Source organism: Hyla sarda, chromosome 4 (genome assembly GCF_029499605.1).
Source record: "Hyla sarda isolate aHylSar1 chromosome 4, aHylSar1.hap1, whole genome shotgun sequence".
Classification (NCBI taxonomy): Eukaryota; Metazoa; Chordata; class Amphibia; order Anura; family Hylidae; genus Hyla; species Hyla sarda.
Genome location: NC_079192.1, coordinates 45104657 through 45130285, shown reverse-complemented (window position 1 = coordinate 45130285; position 25629 = coordinate 45104657). Strand labels below are relative to the sequence as shown.

The following is a 25629-nucleotide window of genomic DNA, read 5'->3' as shown; positions in this document are numbered from 1 at the left end:
ATGACTATAGCGTGAGCGTTTCTTGGGTGTATTAAGAGAATCTTTAAGATCTTTAATGGATCCAGTGACAAAATCTTTCACCCAGACATACATGTCTCTGATTTTGGGTTCACCCGAAGAAGGCAGTGGAGGTGGCGGGCGACATGCTCTACAAGTGGTAAAATTGTTGTCATCAGGAAGAGAAATATTACACTTCCTAAAAGAAAGATGCCTGCTTTTCTCCAAAGACTTGCGTGGAGCCCCACTGGATTCTCTGGAGGACATCTAAGTGCATATAATAATATAATAAAAATAAATAAAAAATAATAAAAAAAATAATTTCTGGAAGAGGGGGGGGGGGGGGAGGGAGAAGAGTAACACAGAAAGCACAGGCTTAAGAGTAAGGCAATGCACAGAAAGGTACAGCAAGGCGAACCCTGTAGCTGCTGGCTCAAAAGAGAGTGGAAGGAAAGCCTGCCTTAAATAAGGAGGCCAACCCCACCCCCAGAAAGTTACAGTAAAACTTCTAAGAAAAAAATCAAAACAGATAATAAAAAGTATGGCCAGCAGACTAGGTTAAATACAAGTCGCAAGGGAAGCTAATAGTAGAAAAAATATTCATATAAATGTATATCTGTAAGAATGCGATCACATGATCGCAACCCCCCGCCCCTCGAGCAGAGAGACACACGCGCACTACACATGGCACCTTCAAAGTGAAAGCAGGACAGGCATAAAACGGGACAGCAGAATGCCGCCACCATGCGAACGCCAGTAGTACGTGCACGGAGCGCAGCCAGTAAGGAGACGGCAGGGACTGGCATGACTCCAAAGGAGTGCCGCACTAGCTGGTCCACGCGCCGCCATACAGACAGGTAATAATAATGAGAATGGAGGGGGGAAAAGGAGCCCTCCAGCACCAGGGTCATACTCACAGGACAGAAAAAACTCACAGTTCCTCTCTCTGAGGGGTGTTTTATGCCCTGTGGGGCATGTGTTTTGAGTTTACTATTAAAAATTCCTAGGTCCTGCAGATTCACCCCATCATTGTGCTGGTGAGCAGACGACAGGGAATGTCCTGTTATGGAGTGAACCGCTTATCCTCTATGATGTGTGTCATGTATTGTCTGTTATGTATGGCTAGTGCCACTAGATGGCTCTGTAGCTGAGAGGTTCTGAAATAGTGCAACAATGTCAGTTGTTTGTCTCATGTGTAAATATTTCTTTTTTTTTTCGGACCAGTAAAAGACAGACTGCTGTCACATTGTATTAATTATCAACAATAATTATGTACAAGACTTAACAATATGGATGATGTGCAGACAGTACAGGAGGAGACAACTAGACTCCCTATAAATAAATCAGTCACTTAAGAGACCCGGCGATGTAGCTGAAATTTACTGACCGGTTGCCACCAGAGAAAGGGGTGGGGGAGATTTATATAATTCCTATTCACTTGTGTTGAATGTGATTTGACATGAACATTTCCAAAAATGTAAATCTGCAACATGTAAACAATGTGGGAAAGGAGCAATTATTTTATTTTCACTGCAGAAAGGTATATACCCTCGACCAGATGAAGCCACCATAGCTCAAAAGTAGTTAATTATTATTTTTCCTATCGTGTTTAGATCTGTGCTGCTCAGCTGTTTTGATGCTGCCAGAGCTTTCTGCCAGAAAGGATTAGAAAGATATAGGACTAAAGCTCCAATGTTACCTTTCACACAGGCATTGCCACTACTTATAAGGGTAGTGCTGTCATATAAGGAATTCTGTCCTCACAAATTACACATATCTGTTACTGATACATTGCTCTGTTTTCCTGCCAAAGGCTGTCCAGGCATGCTGGGAGTTGTAGTTTTGCAACAGTTGGAGGCACACTGGTTGGGAAACACTATAAACTGTGCTGGATCACCAAAATGTTGCCATATACAGTTGTGCATAACACAAATATAAAATGAAACTTTATTAAGACTTAAAAGTTCATGAAAAACAAAAACAAGACAATTTGTACAACCATTTTTATCATATATAATATTATTTTTGAAGGACAAATCTATGATTCCAACAGGTCAATCTTCTCTTCTTAGTTATGTACATGTCCAACATCTTCATAGGTGAACTTGTCTCAGGTAAAATGTTCTTGCTCATAGCTCAGGCATTTATAAGTTGACTGGATCTATAGTAATGTATATAGGATTTGCTCAGGTAGATAGTTTGACTGCATGGCCCATCAGGGTAACAGAGGAAGGCCCTCTGATAGGCCCAGGCTCTCACACAGCAATGAGTTCCAAAGGTTCAGCAGAAGACAACCCTATCTGGAGGTGACTTTAAAGACAAGCATGGTATATATTTATACCCGATTAACCTGTTAGTTCTTATGGATGATCCGTCCTGTGTCTGTAATTATAAGTGCGCGTGCAAATGTTCTGTATTGGTGGAGGACAGCAAGGTTACCATCCGACAAAATTCTGGAACAGTCCATAAAAATAAGGGACTTTTCTCCAAATTTTAGTAGGTCATTGTGAGTAAATTCTGTTAAAGATTTGATGGCAGTATACTGAGCTATAGACACATAAACCTTGTAACCTTTATAATTTATTATAGCATTTCGGTTTGTTCGGCAATAACACTGGCTGTCAATGATTTTTTAATAAGTTGTCCCGAAATAAAAAAAAATTTAGGTTGGCAACCCATTTCTTCTTCACCCACTTGATGCCAGCTGGGTTGAATACAATTTTTTGATGTAGTTTTGTTCTAATGTCTTCATATTGTTCATACTGGGCTCTATGTACTAGTTTGGTGGTCTCCAAACTGTGACCCTCCACAGTTTGTAGACCACTGTACTAGTTGAAGCCGTGTGCATATACTGTATGTACATGACTAGAACATTGAGGAGTGCAATAATTCTCATAATTTTTGGTTCTTTAGGGTTCCTAGACCGTCCTCTTTTGGTGCCTCTGAAATTTGACTCTGTGGAGGAATCACAATGCATTACTTGTCTGTCATGTGATCACAATGCCATGTCTGTCATGTGATCTGGTGAGTGATGGCCCACTAATACATTCATTTATCTGATTGTTTCATGTACTTTCATGTGACTTTTTTGCTTTTTATGTGTTTCATGTACATTTATGTTATTAATATATTTATTAATATATATTTTTTTAAGAAAGATTATATGGATTTTGTTCACTATATACAGTATATGATTTTTTTTGCACATGATGGAGGCATTGGATCAATGTTTATGCATTGTTTTTTTTAATTGTTTTTTTTATACTTATTGTAATGCCACATATTGATGTTACCATAAATACTCATACACATGCATTTGTTACACTGCTTGAGAAAGATGCAAATTGTAGGACTGAAACGTTGCACTAGCTGGAGGTGTGAATAAAGACACGTATTTCATTGACACATACTTCATTACTATTATAGACTAGTGGAGTCTCTCCAACATATTGGGGGAGATTTATAAAAACCTGTGGAGAGGAAAAGGTGGCCAGTTGCCCATATCAACATATCAGATCGCTTCCTTTCACTGATTGGTTTCACTTTTTACTGGAAACTGTAAGGGCTAATTCTGGAGTTTCCACTGTGCCACAGGAATTCCATAGTGTGAATGTTGCAGCAGAATCCCATTAAAGCAGTACTCCGCGTTGGATAGAGGATAAGATGTCTGATCTTGGGGGTCTTGCCGCTGGGGACCCCCGCAATCTTTGGGAGCTTCCGTGTTTGTGACGTCACGCCACGCCCCCTCCATTCATGTCTATGGGAGAGGGTGTGATGGCTAGTAGTCGCCAGATCTGGCATAGATCGAAGTTCCCTCCGTGCATGGATGACTGGGGAGCCACGCTAGAGATCGCGGGGATCCCCATCCACAGAACTCCCACAGAACTCCCGCGATCAGACTTCTTATCCCCTACCCTTTGGATAGGGGATAATGTTTTTTTCGGTGGAGTACCCCTTTAAGTAGCAATGTTACGCTGCTGCAATGTGTTATCCAAGTGGAATTCTGGAGTGGATTTCCACTTGGAAAATACGTAGTGTGAAGAAGTCTTAACATGAATGTGAATGGGTTCTAACATGGTGGCTTTCACATATTTGGGATATCTGTAGGGGCTGTTATATTATTTAAAAAGAAAAACATATTAAATAAGTATCTGAATAACATTTCTAGATCCTTTATGGAAAGAGAAACTCAATGTTATAGTGATTATTCAGGAGAGCTAAAGTTAAAAAAAATTTAGATATCTATTTGTGAGTCTGGGATTTATAGGGTTATCATTTAGAAGATCTATTCGGAAGATTAGCTTACTGAGTAAATGGATGTTTACCACTTTGCAACTGGCCTTGCTCAAAATGCTCCTACAATATCTCCGCATAGAGCAGGATATTAGACAATACCAAGACTTACTTGTTTTAGAGTCATGGGCATGGTACTACCAGACATGGTCTCTGACGTAGACTTCTTAGACCACCTGAAGAAGGCTCTGCTGTATTCTTCCCGTACCTAGAAGTAAAGGTAAGACAAACAGAGTTAGTTCAGCATCTGTTATTGAGAGAAGCAAACTGATCATATGTTTAGAAACAGTGAAAATAATGGGCGATGAAAGTCACATGACCTGGCGGTTGAGCAGACAATGTACAATGAGGATATACAATCCTTGAAGACTGTTGCAGATTGTGAAGATGTAAGATGCGACAATAGCGCCAGGTCCGAACTGAAAGATGCCGATAATCCATGTACAGCCAAGTATGAAGAGCTGGGACAAGGCCTTGAATGTCATTAGGCTGCAGGGAAAATAAGGTTCGAAATATATTCTTACATATTTTACAAATTTAACATCAGATATGAACCCTAAATTAGGCATTATTGGACTCTAATGGTTACTGACTGATGTACAACAAATTTTGTCTGTCTTGGGCTCACCGGGTATGTTTTAGGGTGGAGACATTAGAGTTAAGAGATGCCAACTTCTTCTTTAGGAGCCAGAATGTGAGGACCAATAGAGTGAAATTAACCTAACAAGAGAGTCAAAGACAAAAATAAGTTACTTTTGGCAAAATATAACAGGATGGAGGGGTTCCTAGGATAAGACTTTCTACTCACAGAGATAAAGATGCTGACTGGACCAAGGAAAATCCAGATGTGACTAAGTTTGAGCCAGCAACTAAAGGCAAAAAGAAAAGAAACCCAAAGTGGTCACCATCTTCATTATTTGTATGAAAACAGTGAAGATGGAAGCTCAGAAATCATTATTTAACATGGCACTCATGCTTGGGCTGCTGAGCTTGGACAAGTGGTGTCACTAAGCCCATTCAGCCCATTAGGCACTCAGGTATTTGCCTAAGTAATTTTGTTACTACAGATATTTAGGAGAACTTTGTTGCATCTACATTTCTGCATATTCAGGGATGTAACTTACTGTGTCTCTTCGCCATAGATATGTGGATATAATGAACCCGATATAACTATTATGATGATGGGGATTCCAAACCCAATGAGACAGAGATATGGAAAATAAGAGCGTTGAGAGTTCATATAATTTACAGCTTGCAGGTTTCTGACAGTCAAGAAGAGAAGGATGCTTTCCAGAGACATCCAGCAGAATGCACAGAGGAAGATGAACTGTAGGCTGCCGGCAATCACTGAGCAGAGGGTCTGAAATACAGACAGTAAGGACAAGATAGTGAAGGGTTACATCCGGCTGTAATATAGAGTTAGAAGCAGTTAAGGACTCTCTTAGTTAGAGGATGCGAGAACTGAGATCTCTGGTACATTAGTGTTTTACATTCTTATTAAGACTTTCCTGGCACTTAAGAGGAACCAGTCATGTTAAAAATTGCAGTCCACACTGGTGGCAGAATATCCTAGGGCAAAATGTAGAGAGTAGATTCACATGAATTTTGTCTGAAAATATTCAGTATAACTAATAAACTAACTCAGTGATTGACAGATATCTCAGTATGAAGGTCCACCTACTGGACTCCTTAAATCTAGAGTGTGCAGAGGTTTAAATTAAGAAATAGCTAGATACACTGAATCTTTTCCCACATATATGTATGTCAGTCTGCTCAGCTCATCGTTGCCTTAAACATTCTGTATGTAGATCACATTCTGTATTCAAGTATCACTATTAAGTATCTGTAAGAAGACAATGGACTCAGGTTTTATGGAAGTAGAGGAAGATGAGGAAGAAGATACCTTCATTATTTATAGGAGACCCACAGTGTTTTATATTTCTAGAAATGTGGAAAGAATTGTTACCTTATTCCAGGTTTGTCCAAGTCCCACCAAAACAAGAAGTTGGCCCAGGAAGAGACATCCACACAGAACTGTTAGAATGGAGGTGTGAGCGCTTCTCAGAGACCGACAGAGGATGAAGGTGAGAAAAGAAAGAAACAAGCAGACAAGAGATATACTGAGGCCAATGGTAGAGATCACTCTTAAGCCAGTGTCCACCTGTAGTTGTGAAAAAAATAATGGCAGCATAAGGTTGTACTTTATTTGATACTTAGGATTGCATGTAAAAGGCAGTGTGTCAGCTATATTTGCTGCTAAGAGCTGCTGACACCATTGAACAGCTGTAAAGGTATAAAGGCAAATTGTAACTGAAGCTGATAGTGGTTGTCAAATGTATAAAATGGTCTTTTTATTTCTCAGCCAAGTGTCAAGGAGGCAGAGCCAAACTGCCCAAGTGCCACAGGATGGCACAACTCCTCGCTCACCCTCTCCTTTCAGCCCTACTAACAGAAGGACAGAGCCCTGTACATGAATCATAAGGGGTCTATGTGTTGGGGGTAAGTAAGAAGGAGTGCCAAGCTGTGGCAGTTGAACAGTTCATCACCGCCTCTTTGACACTTGGCTGAGAAATAAAAAGACCATTTTATACTGTATGTTTGGAAACCACCATCAGCTCCAGGGAAGGCACAACTTACTTCTAAACCCTAGCTCCTATCCAATGGTGTCTGTAGCTCCCCTGTAAGAGCCTTGCAAATGCTGGTTTTCAATAGAACATTGGGGGAGATATATAAGGCTGTCTTATGGAATGGTTTCCTTTGTAAATTTCTCATATTGCGCTGGTAAATTAAAACTGGGCTGTGGTTGCTATGGGCTTTAAAATGAATCTCACTATAAGACAGCATTAGAAAGTTCCCACACTATATGGAATTAAATTCCTATGTGCCTAATATGACATTTTTCTGGACTCCCAATCTGGATTTTTGCATGTATGGTGGTCTGTAAGAATTATTGGTATTTAATTACTCAAAGTCAAACTTCTGGTTCTTCAGTGTTCCATCTATGTTCCATCTATGTTCTGTTTGTATGTAGGTATGAACGTAATACATGGCCCATTGTAAATTGAAGAATGAAACATATAGTGCTGATATCTACTGAAAAATCAATCTGACCAAATGTTAAAATGTACCTATGCCCCCTTGTCATCTTTTCTCTGTTGCTTCTATCAGTGAATATGTTCTAGTGTTCCATGACCACAAGCAGGACTGGTTGGTCAATCCACAGTCAGGAATGGCAATCCAATATTGGTTCTAACTCAGAATGCATTCAAGTATGAGGGCACTAGATCTAAGTTAGGCACTCACACTCGGTCAGTGTCTGTGATCCTTAGGTTCGTGTTGTGGATATTGTGGTAGATAAGTAGTCTGGTTTACTCATTGCCTACTGAGTTTTGGATTATGTGAGCTTTCCTGGACTGTTTTTTGACTACCCATTTGCTTAGCATTTTTTATCATTGTGCTCCTAGTTCTGACCCAGGCTGGTCCATTTCTTTCTTGCCCATCACAGGTTTCTGTTTTTTATGCAAACTTTTTTCTTGGAACAGTTAGTCTGTCACCTGACTAAGTAGACATAACCTGGGTCCCTAACAGCCAAGTCATTCCTGCCTTCCAGTGGGCTCTGGGGAAAACCTAGGGGTTACTTTAGATTCTGCAAACTGGAGTGGTATTGGACTTTGGTAGCCATTTCTTTCTATTTTGGTTCTATTCTACCTTTGAACCTAGGGTGTCATCATACCTAAGACATTGTATAACTTTATGGTGAAAGAGTACTTTAGCTTTCTATTACTCATTGTCCAGATTGTGTGATATCCATACGCAGCAGAATAACACAAAAACAATATGTAGGTAAGAGTCTACCATTATATTTACACCACCTGAATTTCAGTGGGGGCCATGAGGACAGCAAAGGTGGAGAGATGTGTGCAGACACAGCGGGTACTGTTCTCTTGCTCTGACTCCTGTGTTGTACATCCATGGGTTGACCAAACTTCACGATGTGTGTCCCAGAATACACACAATGGAGTGTGGAAGGATTTTACAGCCTATATTTAAAAAGAAAGATGTAGACAGATAAAACATCACAATCTTTACATCTCACAAATTAACAAAGAATAGTCAAGAAATAGTGAAGAAAAGCTTATATAGCACCATAAATGTACATGTAGACGCATATTGTCCAGTTCATACAGCTACTATGAGGCTCAGGTCAGACTGTCATCTGCCTCTTTTTGTAATGAGAGTATAAAGATGCACAAAATCTCACTACTGGTTTTTGGCCAGACAATACGTTAAGAGGTATAGACACCTAACAACAAATTAACCCATAGGGGTTAAATAATCCTCTTCTAAAAGTATTGACAATAATAATACTTAACTTTTATTATGTGCTTTAAAAAAAAAAAATGTGAGAACACAAACATTTAAAAGCACACCTGATTTGACATAATGCCTTTTATAAGCTTTTTATATGAGATGTAGGAGGGTCTGATCTAACCCTCTCCAATCAGAGTCACTCTGGATAAACAACCAATGAGGGCCTAGCTTAATGTTGTATCTAACCAACCACCAAGTTATCTATTACCACACGGTAACATCTATCCAGTATATCACTGACACATCACACGCCGCTGTGCCTCAGTGCAATAAATGCCAAGATACCGGCTTGGACCACCCACTTACCATGTACCAATCCGGGACCGTATCGTAGGCCGCATCGACTCACGTCACTGCTAGCCGAATCTAAAACCGGCCTAGTTCCTATGCCTCCCGATGTCACGGCCGCACCCGCGATCGATTAGACCAATCACGTGCTTTGTTTACTCACATGCCCCTAGCCATGTGCTGTCTGGCCAGGGATAGTTGCGCATGCGTCCGGGACTGTTTATTTGTTGGCATGGATAAGCGGCACAACCTCCCATCATGTAAACTACCTGATACTAAGTGTCTAAACTTCTCTCGCTCCGTTATACTAGTTTACACCGCTGCAGCTGCATAACACTGATTTAACCCATACTAAATTATTCTGGATAGATTTATTAGGGTATCATCGGAATATTTGACATGATGCATTTTCTATGAAAGATATAACAACACAAGAAATGGTGGATATAATCTGTTATCCATGGGTAAACATAACAATATCGCCGTGTAAAACAGTTACACAACAATACTTATATAACCAGCAGCCCGCATAATGGATTCCAAACAATTGGTCCAAGCCAATCAGAATACAACATTACCACAAAAGTGGACATCCATGTGGGCAGATGTCCACATGAATAGATGTATATATAGGTATTATGTTTGAGACATTCTGTTTAATACTGGATATGTTATAAAAACAATATCCTATATATGCATGCAGCATCTCGTAAATGAGTATCATTGGTGAATGAACATAAATAATTAATTATAGGTGACACGATTCGGCTTACAGGTTGTGGATCCACAGTGTCAGCGAGGGATTGGCGTGGACCGTGCTGGTGGACCGGTTCTAAGAGGCTACTGGTGTTCACCAGAGCCCGCCGCAAAGCGGGATGGTCTTGCTGCGGCAGTAGCAACCAGGTCGTATCCACTAGCAACGGCTCAACCTCGCTGACTGCTGAGAAGGCGTGGGACAGAAGGACTAGGCAGAGGCAAGGTCAGACGTAGCAGAAGGTCGGGGCAGGCGGCAAGGTTCGTAGTCAAGATGGACAGCAGGAGTTCAGGTAACACAGGCTTGGACAACACTAAACGCTTTCACTGGCACAAGGCAACAAGATCCGGCCAGGGAGTGCAGGGGAAGTGATGTGATATAGCCAGGGAACAGGTGGAAGCTAATTAAGCTAATTGGGCCGGGCACCAATCATTGGTGCACTGGCCCTTTAAGTCTCAGAGAGCTGGCGAGCGCGCGCGCGCCCTAGAGAGCGGAGCCGCGCGCGCCAGCAGATGACAGCCGGGGACCGGGACGGGTAAGTGACTTGGGATGCGATTCGCGAGCGGGCGCGTTCCGCTATGCGAATCACATCTCCGCCGCAATGTCAGTGCAGTGCTCCCGGTCAGCGGGTCTGACCGGGGCGCTGCAGGGAGAGAGATGCCGTGAGCGCTCCGGGGAGGAGCAGGGACCCGGAGCGCTCAGCGTTACAGTACCCCCCCCCTTAGGTCTCCCCCTTTTTTTGTCCGACAACTGCTTTACCTGGGACGAGGACACCGGGAGTGAATGGAGGGTTTCCTCAAAGGCAGGCAGTACAGCAGGAGTGGGAATGGGGAGGGAGGGCAGAGGGTGAAGCTTGGCACGGGGCAGTGTGTCACCAGGACGGGGGCCATGAGGAGGCACTGAGGCTTGCCTGACGGGACTGGGAGGGGGGGAGAGGCATTTCTTATGGCAAGCAGAGTCCCAGTTCTTGATCTCCCCGGTGGTCCAGTCAAGGGTGGGAGAATGAAGCCGGAGCCATGGCAGACCGAGGAGGACCTCAGAGGTGCAGTTAGGAAGGACAAAAAATTCAATCAATTCGTGATGGGGTCCAATGCACATTAAGAGGGGTTTAGTGCGGTAACGCACGGTGCAATCCAATCTAACTCCGTTGACCGCGGAAATGTAGAGCGGCTTGACGAGACGGGTCACCGGGATGCAGAATTTATTCACCAAAGAATCCAAAATGAAATTCCCAGAGGCACCAGAGTCCAAGCAGGCCACGGCTGAGAGGGAGGAGTTGACTGAAGGAGAAATCCGCACGGGCACCATGAGACGTGGAGAAGCAGACTTTGAACCAAGAGACGCCACACCCACGTGAGCTGGGTGCATGCGTGCGTTTCCCAGACGTGGAGGACGAATAGGGCAATCCACCAAGAAATGCTCGGTACTGGCACAGTACAGACAAAGATTTTCTTCCCTACGGCGATTCCTCTCTTCCTGGGTCAGGCGAGACCGATCCACTTGCATGGCCTCCTCGGCGGCAGGCCCAGGTGTAGATTGCAAAGGATACTGTGGGAGAGGTGCCCAGAGATCTAAGTCTTTTTCCTGGCGGAGCTCCTGATGTCTCTCAGAAAAACGCATGTCAATGCGGGTGGCCAAATGGATAAGTTCTTGCAGGTTGGCAGGAATCTCTCATGCGGCCAGCACATCCTTGATGCTACTGGATAGGCCTTTTTTAAAGGTCGCGCAGAGAGCCTCGTTATTCCATGATAATTCGGAAGCAAGAGTACGAAATTGGATGGCGTACTCGCCCACTGAAGAATTACCCTGGACCAGGTTCAGCAGGGCAGTCTTGGCAGAAGAAGCTCGGGCTGGTTCCTCGAAGACACTACGGACTTCAGCGAAGAAGGACTGGACTGTGGCTGTGGCAGGATCATTGCGGTCCCAGAGCGGTGTGGCCCAAGACAAGGCCTTTCCTGAAAGAAGGCTCACTACGAACGCCACCTTAGACCGTTCTGTAGGAAACAAGTCCGACAACATCTCCATATGCAGGGAACATTGAGACAGAAATCCACGGCAGAGTCTAGAGTCCCCATCAAATTTGTCCGGCAGGGACAAGCGGAGGCTAGGAGCGGCCACTCGCTGCGAAGGAGATGCAGGAGCTGGCGGAGGAGATGGTTGCTGCTGTAGCAGAGGCAGAAGTTGCTGTAACGTGGCGGTCAACTGCGACAGCTGCTGTCCTTGTTGGGCAATTTGCTGCGATTGCTGAGCGACCACCGTGGTAAGGTCAGCGAGACTTGGCAGCGGCACCTCAGCGGGATCCAGGGCCGGATCTACTGACACGATTCGGCTTACAGGTTGTGGATCCACTGTGTCAGCGAGGGATTGGCGTGGACCGTGCTGGTGGACCGGTTCTAAGAGGCTACTGGTGTTCACCAGAGCCCGCCGCAAAGCGGGATGGTCTTGCTGCGGCAGTAGCAACCAGGTCGTATCCACTAGCAACGGCTCAACCTCGCTGACTGCTGAGAAGGCGTGGGACAGAAGGACTAGGCAGAGGCAAGGTCAGACGTAGCAGAAGGTCGGGGCAGGCGGCAAGGTTCGTAGTCAAGATGGATAGCAGGAGTTCAGGTAACACAGGCTTTGACAACACTAAACGCTTTCACTGGCACAAGGCAACAAGATCCGGCCAGGGAGTGCAGGGGAAGTGATGTGATATAGCCAGGGAACAGGTGGAAGCTAATTAAGCTAATTGGGCCAGGCACCAATCATTGGTGCACTGGCCCTTTAAGTCTCAGAGAGCTGGCGTGCGCGCGCCCTAGAGAGCGGAGCCGCGCGCGCCAGCAGATGACAGCCGGGGACCGGGACGGGTAAGTGACTTGGGATGCGATTCGCGAGCGGGCGCGTCCCGCTATGCGAATCGCATCCCCGCCGGCAATGTCAGTGCAGTGCTCCCGTTCAGCGGGTCTGACCGGGGCGCTGCAGGGAGAGAGACGCCGTGAGCGCTCCTGGGAGGAGCAGGGACCCGGAGCGCTCGGCGTAACAATAGGCCCCTTGTTGGTCATTCCTAGGTGGACAAAAATTATTATTCATATCTGATTCTATCTAAAACAGATTTTACAACTGAGACACCCTAAAGTTCTCTACTCTTTAATTCCTCTTATATAATATTTATTAGTGATAATAGTCAATTGGCTGGTTGTTACTGTATGTAATATCTAAATTATATCCCCTTACAAAAAATTGTCACGCATAATCTGTCCCTAAAGGGGAGCATGAACAATAAACCAAAGTTCATATGAAGGCCGTATAGTTAAAGCCCTCATTCAGGCCTTGTGGGTTCAATGTCTATAGACGGAAAATCCATCTGGATTCCTCTCGCAAAAGAATATTGTCCAGGTTTCCACCTCTTGATCCTAATTTGATCTTCCTCAGACCCCAGAACTTGCGAACCCTCAGATCATTTCCATGGACGTCTCTTATATGGCGGGCAATGGGTGTCTCGGCTCCAGTCCTGATGCCCCTTATGGGTTTTGAGATTTGCCTTCTAAATTCTTGCAGGGTTTTCCCTACGTAAAGCTTGGGACACGTACAGGCACAGACATACAGAATCCCTGTACTTTTGCAATTAATGAAATCATACAGTTTATATGTTCTGTTGCCTGCCGGATTTGTAAATTCACTACGGCGAGTCACATATGTGTAGAAACTGCACCCACCACATGGATATGTACCCGTATTTGGATTCTGTAACCACGTCTTGTTCTTATTGACATTAAAATGACTGTGGACAATACGGTCTTTCAGGTTGGCCCCCCTCCGGTATGTAATGCTAGGATGTCTATTTAGAACATCCTTGAGATCCTCATCTGCCCTCAGTATGGGCCAATATCTTTTGATGATACTGGCTACTTGGTCCGATCTATTATCGTAGGTACCAATGCATCGAATAGTTTTAGTCAATTCACCCCTCAATTTAGGTTTCTCTTGCAATAGATCCGTTCTTAATGTTGTTTTTGCTCTGTGAAAAGCCTTCTTTATATGTGTCCTGGGATAGTCCCTGTTGGTAAATCTCTTTGCAAGTTTCTGCGATTCTACCTGAAAATCACTCTCCTGTGAACAGTTGCGCTTAATTCTCAGGAATTGGCCAACTGGTATCCCACGTTTAAGTGGTATGGGGTGCCAACTTCCCCAGTCTAACAGACTGTTTACTGCTGTCTCTTTCCGAAACATTGATGTCTGAATGCAGCCGTTTCCGTCAATCCAGATAGTTAAGTCTACAAAATTGATTTTTTGGTCTCCGAATTCTGAAGTGAATAACATCCCTATATGATTATCATTAAGTGCAGAAACAAAATCGTGAAAAAGGTCCCTACCACCATCCCATAACATTAAAATATCATCGATGAATCGACCCCAAAACAAAATGTGCTCAGTGTATGCTTTGTTGTCCTCCATGAATACTATTGTGTCTTCCCACCACCCAAGAAACAAATTTGCGTAGGTAGGTGCACACACTGTGCCCATTGCTGAGCCTTTTATTTGGAGATAAAATTTACCATTGAAGGGGAAAAAATTATGTGTGAGGACAAATTGTAAAAGTGATAAAGTAAAAGAATTGTGTACGTGATACTGAGTGCCCTTAGTGCTTAAAAAATGGGTGACTACCTGAATCGCCAAATCATGTCTGATGTTGCTGTACAGGGCCTCCACGTCCAGACTTGCCAGACACGTACTACCCTGCACAGCAACATCAGTTAACTTGCATACCGTGTCTTTTGTGTCTTTTAAATAAGATGGTAAACTCTGTACAAATGGAGAAAGAATCTGGTCGACGTAACGGCTGCATTCTTGAGTGAGATTGTCATTCCTGGAGACTATTGATCTTTTGGGAATAGGAGTAGATTTTTTATGCACTTTCGGAAGTGCATAAAATGTCGCAACGACAGGGGCTGGATTGAATAATACCCTAAATTCATCTTCCATAATTAACTGATCTTCTTTAGCTTGAATCAATAGAATTTTTAACGCTATTTTGTATTCCCTTGTCGGGTCACCCATCAGGACCTCATATGTAGTGTTGTCCTCTAATAGCCTTAGGACCATGGCAACGTAGTTGTCCTTATTAAGGACGACCACGTTGCCACCCTTGTCCGCAGGTTTAATCTCGATACTCTCATCCCCCTCAAGGGACTGTAAGGCTCTCCATTCTTGCTGGCTCAAATTACTTGGTTTACTTCTCTTGTTGAATGTCTTGATCTTCTCAAGATCTTGTGTCACCAATTGTATGAACGTATCGATGTTACTGTACAAACTTAAGGGTGGAGTGTTCCTACTTTTAGATTTAAGATTTGAAAACGGTGCTCTAGGTGGAGGTGGACCATAATCATTTTCTTCCAGTAAGGATGTTAATTCTTCCACCACTCTTTCATCCCGTCCACGTGAGCCACTTTCTGACCGTGCTATAATGGTGTGATATTTATGTAAGGCCAATTTCCGGCCAAACAAATTTACATCCTTAATCCATGTAAAAAGGTCGAAGTTGGGGTAAAGGATAGACCTTTAGACAAAACTTGGACCTCATCTTCAGACAGAGGTCTACTTGATAAATTCAGGTGCAATTGCAGGTGTTGGTGGGATGCCAAGAGGGGGTGCAATAGTGTAACTCGGTGTAATAGACGAGGTGAAATTTTGTGTCTGTGAGCCACTCATCAAGTTCGGACCACCTATTGGTGGACCCTGTCCACTTATCGCATGGTGTCCACCAGGTAGGAACATATTCCCACCCCCAGGCTGGTTCTGAATATTTTGATGAGCAAACATCGAAGTTGAGCCATGACCAGAAGAATTGTAGGGCATAGACAATGATGTAGATATATTTGCTGGAGTAGGTGCTGTTCTGCTTGGAGGGCATGTTGTATTTGGATTATTGTTAGGTCTAGAGACAGAAGTTTTTCTTGGTCTCTGAGGATATTTAGGTCCGGTCTTTCTTTTTGTACCTCCTCTATATGAATAAGCGTCACTACCTCCAACAGAACTATCCGTCTCTGAAGTATCTGAGTCACTAAAAGGGGTTTGTCGGTTCCTCGGTGGGGGTCTAGATGTTTGTTGTCTGAGATTGTATATCTTTCCCGTTTGAAAATCTGTGGAATCCCTAATGAATTTACGATGTTTACATTCCTTAAGTTCTTTTTTGAAGGAATCCATGTTTTTTTGTAATTTCTGTTCCAGTCTTTTAAACTCAGGGGAGATGGTCAAGGTCTGAATTTGCTGGATTTCTCTTTCAAGTTGTTCAGTGATTCTATTGTAGTACTTTTTTTCATACTCCAATAGATAGGACATCATACGGAGTGAATTCTCTGTGAGGACTGTTTCCCATCCACTCATGAATTCACCAACCTCAGTGTGTGAATTCAGAGTGATGTGTATCCTCAGTCCTCTATAAATGATTTTATTCTGGATATAGGAATCCAAACTGGCTATTTCCCACCAGGATCTTACATGGGACCTATAAGTGCGTGACAACTGCTTAAAGGCGGAATTAATATGAATTTGATCTAAAGGCAGGTCCTCCCTAGAGAAAACCTGGAAACCTCAAATTTAAGGCTTTCTACTCTGGGTCTATGTGATAAGAACCCACCAACCATAACCAAAAAACAAACTACCCTCTGCAAATTACTAGGGGGGTGTATATGGCCACGGTGTACTAGACACCAAATCAAAAAATCTCACTACTGTTTTTTGGCCAGACAATACGTTAAGAGGTATAGACACCTAACAACAAATTAACCCATAGGGGTTAAATAATCCTCTTCTAAACGTATTGACAATAATAATACTTAACTTTTATTATGTGCTTTTTTTTAAAAAAAAAGTAGTACCACTACTAGTCCCAAATAAATATAACTAATATATTGGCCCCTTATACAGATTCCATAATAATGGAATTCATTAGTAGGGATGAAAAGTGGGCATACTCTCAGGAATATCCGTATGGATTTTGACCTGGGTCAATAACAAATTATTTGTAGTTGATATAAGTTGGTAACCAAACTACTACATATATATGCAGTGGTTGGAGTCCTGAACCAGCCCCTCACCATGCCGTGCACTGCGGATGTGGGCTGGATAGTGGTACAGAGAACTTAGATTGGTTATTAATACATAGTCTATACTCTTTCAGGACATAAGAGGTGCAAATTGAAAATATACTGCTGTCACCCCGACATGTTTCGCCCCTCACAGGGCTTTATCAAGGAGACAACCGACAGCAATGAGTGTCTCAGTCAGAATTAGCTTTTTATATGAGATTTAGGAGGGTCTGATCTAATCCTCTCCAATCAGAGTCACTCTGGATAAACAACCAATGAGGGCCTAGCTTAATGTTGATTTTGTGATTTGGTGTCTAGTACACCGTGGCCATATACACCCCCCAGTAATTTGCATGGGTAGTTTGTTTTTTGGTTATGGCTGGTGGGTTCTTATCACATAGACCCAGCGTAGAAAGCCTTAAACTTGAGGCTTCCCAGATTTTCTCTAGGGAGGACCTGCCTTTAGATCAAATTGATATTAAATCCACCTTTAAGCAGTTGTCACACACTTATAGGTCCCGTGTAAGATCCTGGTGGGAAATAGCCAGTTTGGATTCCTATATCCAGAATAAAATCATTTATAGAGGACTGAGGATACACATCACTCCGAATTCACACACTGAGGTTGGTGAATTCATGAGTGGATGGGAAACAGTCCTCACAGAGAATTCCCTCCGTATGATGTCCTATCTATTGGAGTATGAAAAAAAAGTACTACAATAGAATCACTGAACAACTTGAAAGAGAAATCCAGCAAATTCAGACCTTGACCATCTCCCCTGAGTTTGGAAGACTGGAACAGAACTTACAAAAAAAACATTGATTCCTACAAAAAAGAACTTAAGGAACGCAAACATTGTAAATTCATTAGGGATTCCACAGATTTTCAAACGGGAAAGATATAAAATCTCAGACAACAAACATCTAGACCCCCACCGAGGAACCGACAAACCCCTTTTAGTGACTCAGATACTTCAGAGACGGATAGTTCTGTTGGAGGTAGTGACGCTAATTCATATAGAGGAGGTACAAAAAGAAAGACCGGACCTAAATATCCTCAGAGACCAAGAAAAACTCCTGTCTCTAGACCTAACAATAATCCAAATACAACATGCCCTCCAAGCAGAACAGCACCTACTCCAGCAAATATATCTACATCATTGTCTATGCCCTACAATTCTTCTGGTCATGGCTCAACTTCGATGTTTGCTCATCAAAATATTCAGGACCAGCCTGGGGGTGGGAATATGTTCCTACCTGGTGGACACCATGCGATAAGTGGACAGAGTCCACCAATAGGTGGTCCGAACTTAATGAGTGGCTCACAGACACAAAATTTCACCTCGTCTATTACACCGAGTTACACTATTGCACCCCCTCTTGGCATCCTACCAACACCTGCCCTTTTTTTAGGGGGATGGAAACAGGATTAGACCTAGAGAAGGAAGAGGACAAATTACAAGTCCTGAATTTATCAAGTAGACCTCTGTCTGAAGATGAGGTCCAAGTTTTGTCTAAAGGTCTATACTTTACCCCAACCCCCAACTACGACCTTTTCACATGGGTGAAGGATGTAAATTTGTTTGGCCGGAAATTGGCCTTACATAAATATCACACCATTATAGCACGGTCAGAAAGTGGCTCAGGTGGACGGGACGAAAGAGTGGTGGAAGAATTAACATCCTTACTGGAAGAAAATGATTATGGTCCACCTCCACCTAGAGCACCGTTTTCAAATCTTAAATCTAAAAGTAGGAACACTCCACCCTTAAGTTTGTACAGTAACATCGATACGTTCGTACAATTGGTGACACAAGATCTTGAGAAGATCAAGACATTCAACAAGAGAAGTAAACCAAGTAATTTGAGCCAGCAAGAACGGAGAGCCTTACAGTCCCTTGAGGGAATGAGAGTATCGAGATTAAACCTGCGGACAAGGGTGGCAATGTGGTTGTCCTTAATAAGGACAACTACGTTGCCATGGTCCTAAGGCTATTAGAGGACGACACTACATATGAGGTCCTGAATTCTATTGATTCAGGCTAAAGAAGATCAGTTAATTACGGAAGATGAATTTAGGGTATTATTCAATCCAGCCACTGTCGTTGCGACATTTTATGCACTTCCGAAAGTGCATAAAAAAACTACTCCTATTCCCGGAAGACCAATAATCTCCGGGAACGACAATCTCACTCAAGAATGCAGCCGTTACGTCAACCAGATTCTTTCTCCATTTGTACAGAGTTTACCATCCTATTTAAAAGACACAAAAGACACGTTATGCAAGTTAACTGATGTTGCTGTGCAGGGTAGTACGTGTCTGGCAAGTCTGGACGTGGAGGCCCTGTACAGCAACATCAGACATGATTTGGGGATTCAGGTAGTCACCCATTTTTTAAGCACTAAGGGCACTCAGTATCACGCACACAATTCTTTTACTTTATCACTTTTACAATTTGTCCACACACATCATTTTTTCACCTAAATTTTATCACCAAATAAAAGGCTCAGCAATGGGCACGGTGTGTGTACCTACCTACGCAAATTTGCTTGGGTGGTGGGAAGACACAATAGTATTCACGGAGGATAGGTAACAAAGCATACACTGAGCACATTTTGTTTTGGGGTCGATTCATCGATGATATTTTAATGTTATGGGATGGTGGTAGGGACCTTTTTCACGATTTTGTTTCTGTACTTAATGATAATCATATAGGGATGTTATTCACTTCAGAATTCGGAGTCCGAAAAATCAATTTTTTAGACTTAACTATCTGGATTGACGGAAACGGCTGCATTCAGACATCAATGTTTCGGAAAGAGACAGCAGTAAACAGTTTGTTAGAGTGGGGAAGTTGGCACCCCATACCACTTAAACGTGGGATACCAGTTGGCCAATTCCTGAGAATTAAGCGCAACTGTTCACAGGAGAGTGATTTTCAGGTAGAATCGCAGAAACTTGCGAAGAGATTTACCAACAGGGGCTATCCCAGGACACATATAAAGAAGGCTTTTCACAGAGCAAAAACAACATCAAGAACGGATCTATTGCAAGAGAAACCTTAATTGAGGGGTGAATTTACTAAAACTATTCGATGCATTGGTACCTACGATAATAGATCGGACCAAGTAGCCAGTATCATCAAAAGATATTGGCCCATACTGAGAGCAGATGAGGATCTCAAGGATGTTCTAAATAGACATCCTAGCATTACATACCGGAGGGGGGCCAACCTGAAAGACCGTCTTGTCCACAGTCATTTTAATGTTAATAAGAACAAGACGTGGTTACAGAATCCAAATACGGGTACATGTCCATGTGTAGGGTGCAGTTTCTGCACATATGTGACTCGCCGTAGGGAATTTACAAATCCGGCAGACAACAGAACATATAAACTGTATGATTTCATTAATTGCAAAAGTACAGGGATTCTGTATGTCTGTGCCTGTACGTGTCCCAAGCTTTACGTAGGGAAAACCCTGCAAGAATTTAGAAGGCAAATCTCAAAACACATAAGTGGCATCAGGACTGGCGCCGAGACACCCATTGCCCGCCATATAGGAGACGTACATGGAAACGATCCGAGGGTTCTCAAGTTCTGGGGTCTGAGGAAGATCAAATTAGGATCAAGAGGTGGAAACCTGGACAATATTCTTTTGCGAGAGGAATCCAGATGGATTTTCCGTCTAAAGACATTGAACCCGCAAGGCCTGAACGAGGGTTTTAACTAGACTGGCTTCATATGAACTTTGGTTCATTGTTCCTGCTCCCCTTTAGGGACAGATTATGCGTGACAATTGTTTGTAAGGGGATATAATTTAGATATTACATACAGTAACAACCAGCCAATTGACTATTATCACTAATAAATATTATATAAGAGGAATTAAAGAGTAGAGAACTTTAGGGTGTCTCAGTTGTAAAATCTGTTTTAGATAGAATCAGATATGAATAATATTTTTTGTCCACCTAGGAATGACCATGAGGGGTCTATAATTAATTATTTATGTTCATTCACCAATGATACTCATTTACGAGATGCTGCACGCATATATAGGATATAGTTTTTATAACATATCCAGTATTAAACAGAATGTCTCAAACATAATACCTATATATACATGTATTCATGTGGACATCTGCCCACATGGATTTCCACTTTTGTGGTAATGTTGTATTCTGATTGGCTTGGACCAATTGTTTGGAATCCATTATGCGGGCTGCTGGTTATATAAGTATTGTTGTGTCACTGTTTTACACGTCGATATTATGTTTACCCATGGATAACGGATTATATCCACCATTTCTAGTGTTGTTATATCTTTCATAGAAAATGCATCATGTCAAATATTCCGATGATACTTACCCTAATAAATCTATCCAGAATAATTTTGTATGGGTTAAATCAGTGTTATGCAGCTGCAGCGGTGTAAACTAGTATAACGGAGCGAGAGAAGTTTAGACACTTAGTATCAGGTAGTTTACATGATGGGAGGTTGTGCCGCGTATCCATGCCAACGAATAAACAGTCCCGGATGCATGCGCAACTATCCCTACGCCAGACAGCACATGGCTAGGGGCACGTGAGTAAACAAAGCACGTGATTGGTCTAATTGATCGCGGGTGTGGCCGTGACAACGAGACGCATAGGAACTAGGCCGGTTTTAGATTCGGCTAGCAGTGACGTGAGTGGATGTGGCCTACGATACGGTCCCGGATTGGTACATGGTAAGTGGGTGGTCCAAGCCGGTATCTTGACATTGATTGGACTGAGGCACAGCGGCGTGTGATGTGTCAGTGATACATTGGATAGATGTTACCGTGTGGTAATACAAAACTTGGTGGTTGGTTAGATACAATATTAAGCTAGGCCCTCATTGGTTGTTTATCTAGAGTGACTCTGATTGGAGAGGATTAGATCAGACCCTCCTACATCTCATATAAAAAGCTCATTCTGACTGAGACACTCATTGCTGTCGGTTGTCTCCTTGATAAAGCCCTGTGAGGGGCGAAACATGTCGGGGTGACAGCAGTATATTTTAAATTTGCACCTCTTATGTTCTGAAAGAGTATAGACTATGTATTAATAACCAATCTAAGTTCTCTGTACCACTATCCAGCCCACACCCGCAGTGCACGGCGTGTTGAGGGGCTGGTTCAGGACTCCAACCACTGCATATATAAGTAGTGGTGTGGTTACCAACTTATATCAACTACAAATAATTTGTTATTGGCCCAGGTCAAAATCCATACGGATATTCCTGAGAGTATGCCCACTTTTCATCCCTACTAATGAATTCCATTATTATGGAATCTGTATAAGGGGCCAATATATTAGTTATATTTATTTGGGACTAGTAGTGGTACTAGAGAGGAACTAGTGTTTGCAGGCATTATGTCAAATCAGTTACACTATAAGAGGTGTGCTTTTAAATGTTTTGTGTTCTGACATTTTTTTTTTTTTTTTAAAGCACATAATAAAAGTTAAGTATTATTATTGTCAATACGTTTAGAAGAGGATTATTTAACCCCTATTGGTTAATTTGTTGTTAGGTATAAAGATGCACAAGACACATTTTCGGTTCTGTCCAATGGCCTCAACAAGCTTCAAGATGGAAAAACATTTCTTCATCATAATATTGGTAAATACCATACCATCAGTTTTATTGCTTCTAGGGGAAAATAACATTGGAACACAATGTCAGGTAAAGGACTATATGCCAGCACTTGGTAAATATAATTGTCCAAATAAGGACATTAATCTTACCTGTGGCAAAAAAGTAAATAAATGCAAGCTTGCCACTAGTAATGGTACTGATGACATATAAATAGTGCTAAGTTCTCGTACTGACCTTCTGATGTATCAATGTGAAGGTCACTGGAGAGGCCAGATTCTCTGTATTGGGATTTGTTATTGCTCCGCCAACCACTGGGGAAATCACTTCTTCTGTCCCTGTTTCATCAGATTCCCCAAAAGCTGCAAGAATACTGCCATTTATCCTGGAGTTTAGACATTTGTATGAGATAAACATGGCTCCCCCTGCTAAACACATAAATATTACATAATAAGCATACCAACAAATACATCGTATAGTCAGTACAGTGGACTCCTCACTCACCATCTGCAGAGTCTACAAGTGAACACGGTACTTCCATTTTGTTGTCCTGGACTCTTAGAATAACAGAAGATCCATTACCACAATGGTCATGAAAGACCTTAATTTCTGCCTCTATATGAGATAAAGAAGAGAATATTTGTGTGTATTCTGATGAAGTGCCCATACAGGGGAACTATAAAATATCTTCCAAGATATTACACGGATATATTACTGATCAACAGATATTACTAGTCAACAATGCACCATCATATACTGTGAACCCTCCTTCTCCATTTGTTACTCCATTGACAGCTGAATTGCTCAACCAGGCCTCCAAAAACAGTGGATACATTTTAGTGGTCACCAACAGAACAGAACATTTTGTTGACTTGGTTCCAGCAAATCTCGAGTATAAATAAATAAATGACTTTTTTTTTAGCTAATCTGTCAGGGAAATTTGTAGAGGTGGTAGACGACTATGCTATTGCATTTAAAGAACATGACACAGCCAATACAGTGATGAAGACCTTACCCCAAAATACCCCACCTCCATAAAGCAGTGTTCATTGAATCAGGCATGACATTTTATGTACCTGTAAAAGGTGTTATACCTATGTAGAGTCCTAGCTATCTGTCTGTGATCATAGGAAGGTTTGTTGACATACCAGTATGGGGAAGCATTTGTACTCTGTTGAAGGTTTGTAACAGGTAAGTCCTACTGGCATCATTAATAAATGTCTACTCACCAATTTCAGGGGTGTTTATTTGTTCATTCCTGGGGTCTGCAGAGAAAGATGCCAGCAAGGAGGTTTCCACATTATCAATTATTGCAGCAATAACTGTTTGAAGGTCACTGAGGTTCAACGTCTCCAAGGAAGTTCGATTGATAAGGTCAGTGATCTGAGATGCCACTTTCTAGGTGAGGAAAATGGAGAATATTAACAAACATGACACAGGAAAAGTAAGGCATGAAACTTAAAGGAAAACTGTAGTGGCATATAGCTTATCCCCTATCCGAAGGATAGGGGATAAGTTATATACCAATATAGTTTTTCTCTAACCAACAATTGTGGCATTGTCTACTGAATGTCCCAAGACATTGGTCTACTTGTTGTGGGATTTATGTCCACTTTAATGGTCTATTTTACCCAACGTTCACTTGATGAACCAAACTTGGATGAATCAAGAGGATTGAAAAATAAGGATTCTCAAATAGATTTTTAATTCGCCACATGTCGTGATAACCAGTTACCAACCAGGATGAGAAAGTGAGTATTTTTAAAAACAGTCTTGATTGAAAATTTTCTAGCCTTTAGCATAGACAACTCCTAGATCTGTCTCAAAGGTTACAGACAACAAACGGATCCTGCATGTAGTCAGAGCTTGTTATTCACCCGCCCGCTGTCTACTCCTACTCTGCTGCTCCAGCTCCAGTGATCTATGGTGGTTGTGTCTTCCTTCTACTATCCACCAACCATATTGAGTGGTCTCTAAAGTGAGGCTCAAATGCTTAGGGTACATCTTTACCTGGCTATTGTGCTTTCTTTGCTTTACTCTGACCTCACCTTGTATCTGGATTTAGCTTATGTCTCTTCCTTCAGTTTTGATACTTGGTTCTTGTGGAGTCAACTTCTGTTTTTTAACTTCAGTTCTGCCTTGTCCTCAGACTTGTATAATGGACACTATTCTAGTATTTGATTTCACTACAAGTTTTTCAGTACAACACACCCACATTAAATTGGACGACTCTAGGGACCACTGTCAGACCTATAAAGCCAAGCCTCTTTTTGGGGTTTAAGGGAAAAAATTGGAAGATTCCATAGACTCTTAACACAAGTTGTGTCAGTGACAAACGGAGTACAGCTTAGGCTTCTTTCACACTGGCCTTAGGACACGGCAGTGTGACATACGTCAGGGGAGCCGGGGAGAACAACAGAAGAAAAAATACTGCTTGCGCCATCTTTCTCTCCCGCTATTCCCATCAGATAAAAAAATGGCGCCCAACGTCCCCCATAATAGTAAATGTGAGCCGTCGGGAACTGTTGTTGCCCGTTGTGTTAAAGTCATACACAAAAAAAAAGAGACTTTAAAGGCCCTTCTTGACGGGGAGCAACGACAGTGTGAAAGGGGACTTAGAGGATCAACTTTTAGAAAAGTACTGCAGTCGTGTGTTACTTAATTTCTGACTCCTGTTTCGATAGTACTAGAAAGTGTCAGCTTGCTTCCCATAGTACTGTACCAGAGGTCTCAAAAGGTCCAGCAGAAGACAACCCCATTTAGAGGTGACTATGGAGACACTCACATGTTACTAGGGTCTATGGGGGAAATGTATCAAAACCTGTGTAAAGGAAAAGTTGCCCATAGTAACCAATCAACTTGCTTCTTTCATTTTTAACAAGGCCTCTGCAAAATGAAAGAAACAATCTGATTGGTTGCTATGGGCAACTGTGCAACTTTTCCTTTGCACAGGTTTTGATAAATCTGCCCCTATATCTTATGAGATGCATGTAAACCTAAAAACTCTAGTCTGACATCCAAAAGGTAGCACATGTTCGATCGGGAGGCAAAGGGTTTGTTAACCAGGGGAATAGCTATGGGTGGAGGTGGGTCAGACTGGGGGAAAGGTAGCAGCATCAGGGCCCTGGTGCCAGAGGAGGCACAACGGTCCCACTGAAACAAAAAGATCCAGTTATTATAAATGGCACATGGTAGGCAGGAGCCTTATTATACATTTTGCATTGGACCCAGATTCTGCCATGG

At 42.4% G+C, this 25629-nt stretch overlaps 1 protein-coding gene across 4 annotated transcripts in view; it reads right to left on the bottom strand.

Annotated features, from left to right (window-relative positions):
* Positions 1–1994: 1994 nt before the first annotated feature.
* LOC130367843 (adhesion G protein-coupled receptor E3-like) overlaps positions 1995–25629 on the bottom strand; it is a 114096-nt gene continuing 90461 nt past the window's right edge. For 2 of the 4 annotated variants that reach the window (XM_056570713.1, XM_056570717.1), the window contains 11 exons: positions 23616–23784; positions 22891–23001; positions 22624–22814; positions 8163–8330; positions 6257–6451; positions 5415–5650; positions 5099–5159; positions 4919–5010; positions 4611–4779; positions 4403–4498; positions 3344–3467 (listed from right to left, as the gene is read on the bottom strand). In XM_056570713.1, coding sequence (XP_056426688.1) covers positions 3363–3467; positions 4403–4498; positions 4611–4779; positions 4919–5010; positions 5099–5159; positions 5415–5650; positions 6257–6451; positions 8163–8330; positions 22624–22814; positions 22891–23001; positions 23616–23784 — 1593 coding nt within the window. In that variant the 3' untranslated portion in view covers positions 3344–3362. Of the gene's footprint in view, positions 2953–3343; positions 3468–4402; positions 4499–4610; positions 4780–4918; positions 5011–5098; positions 5160–5414; positions 5651–6256; positions 6452–8162; positions 8331–22623; positions 22815–22890; positions 23002–23615; positions 23785–25629 lie in introns of those variants that run through there. The other 2 variants (XM_056570715.1, XM_056570714.1) reach the window with 2 other exon arrangements.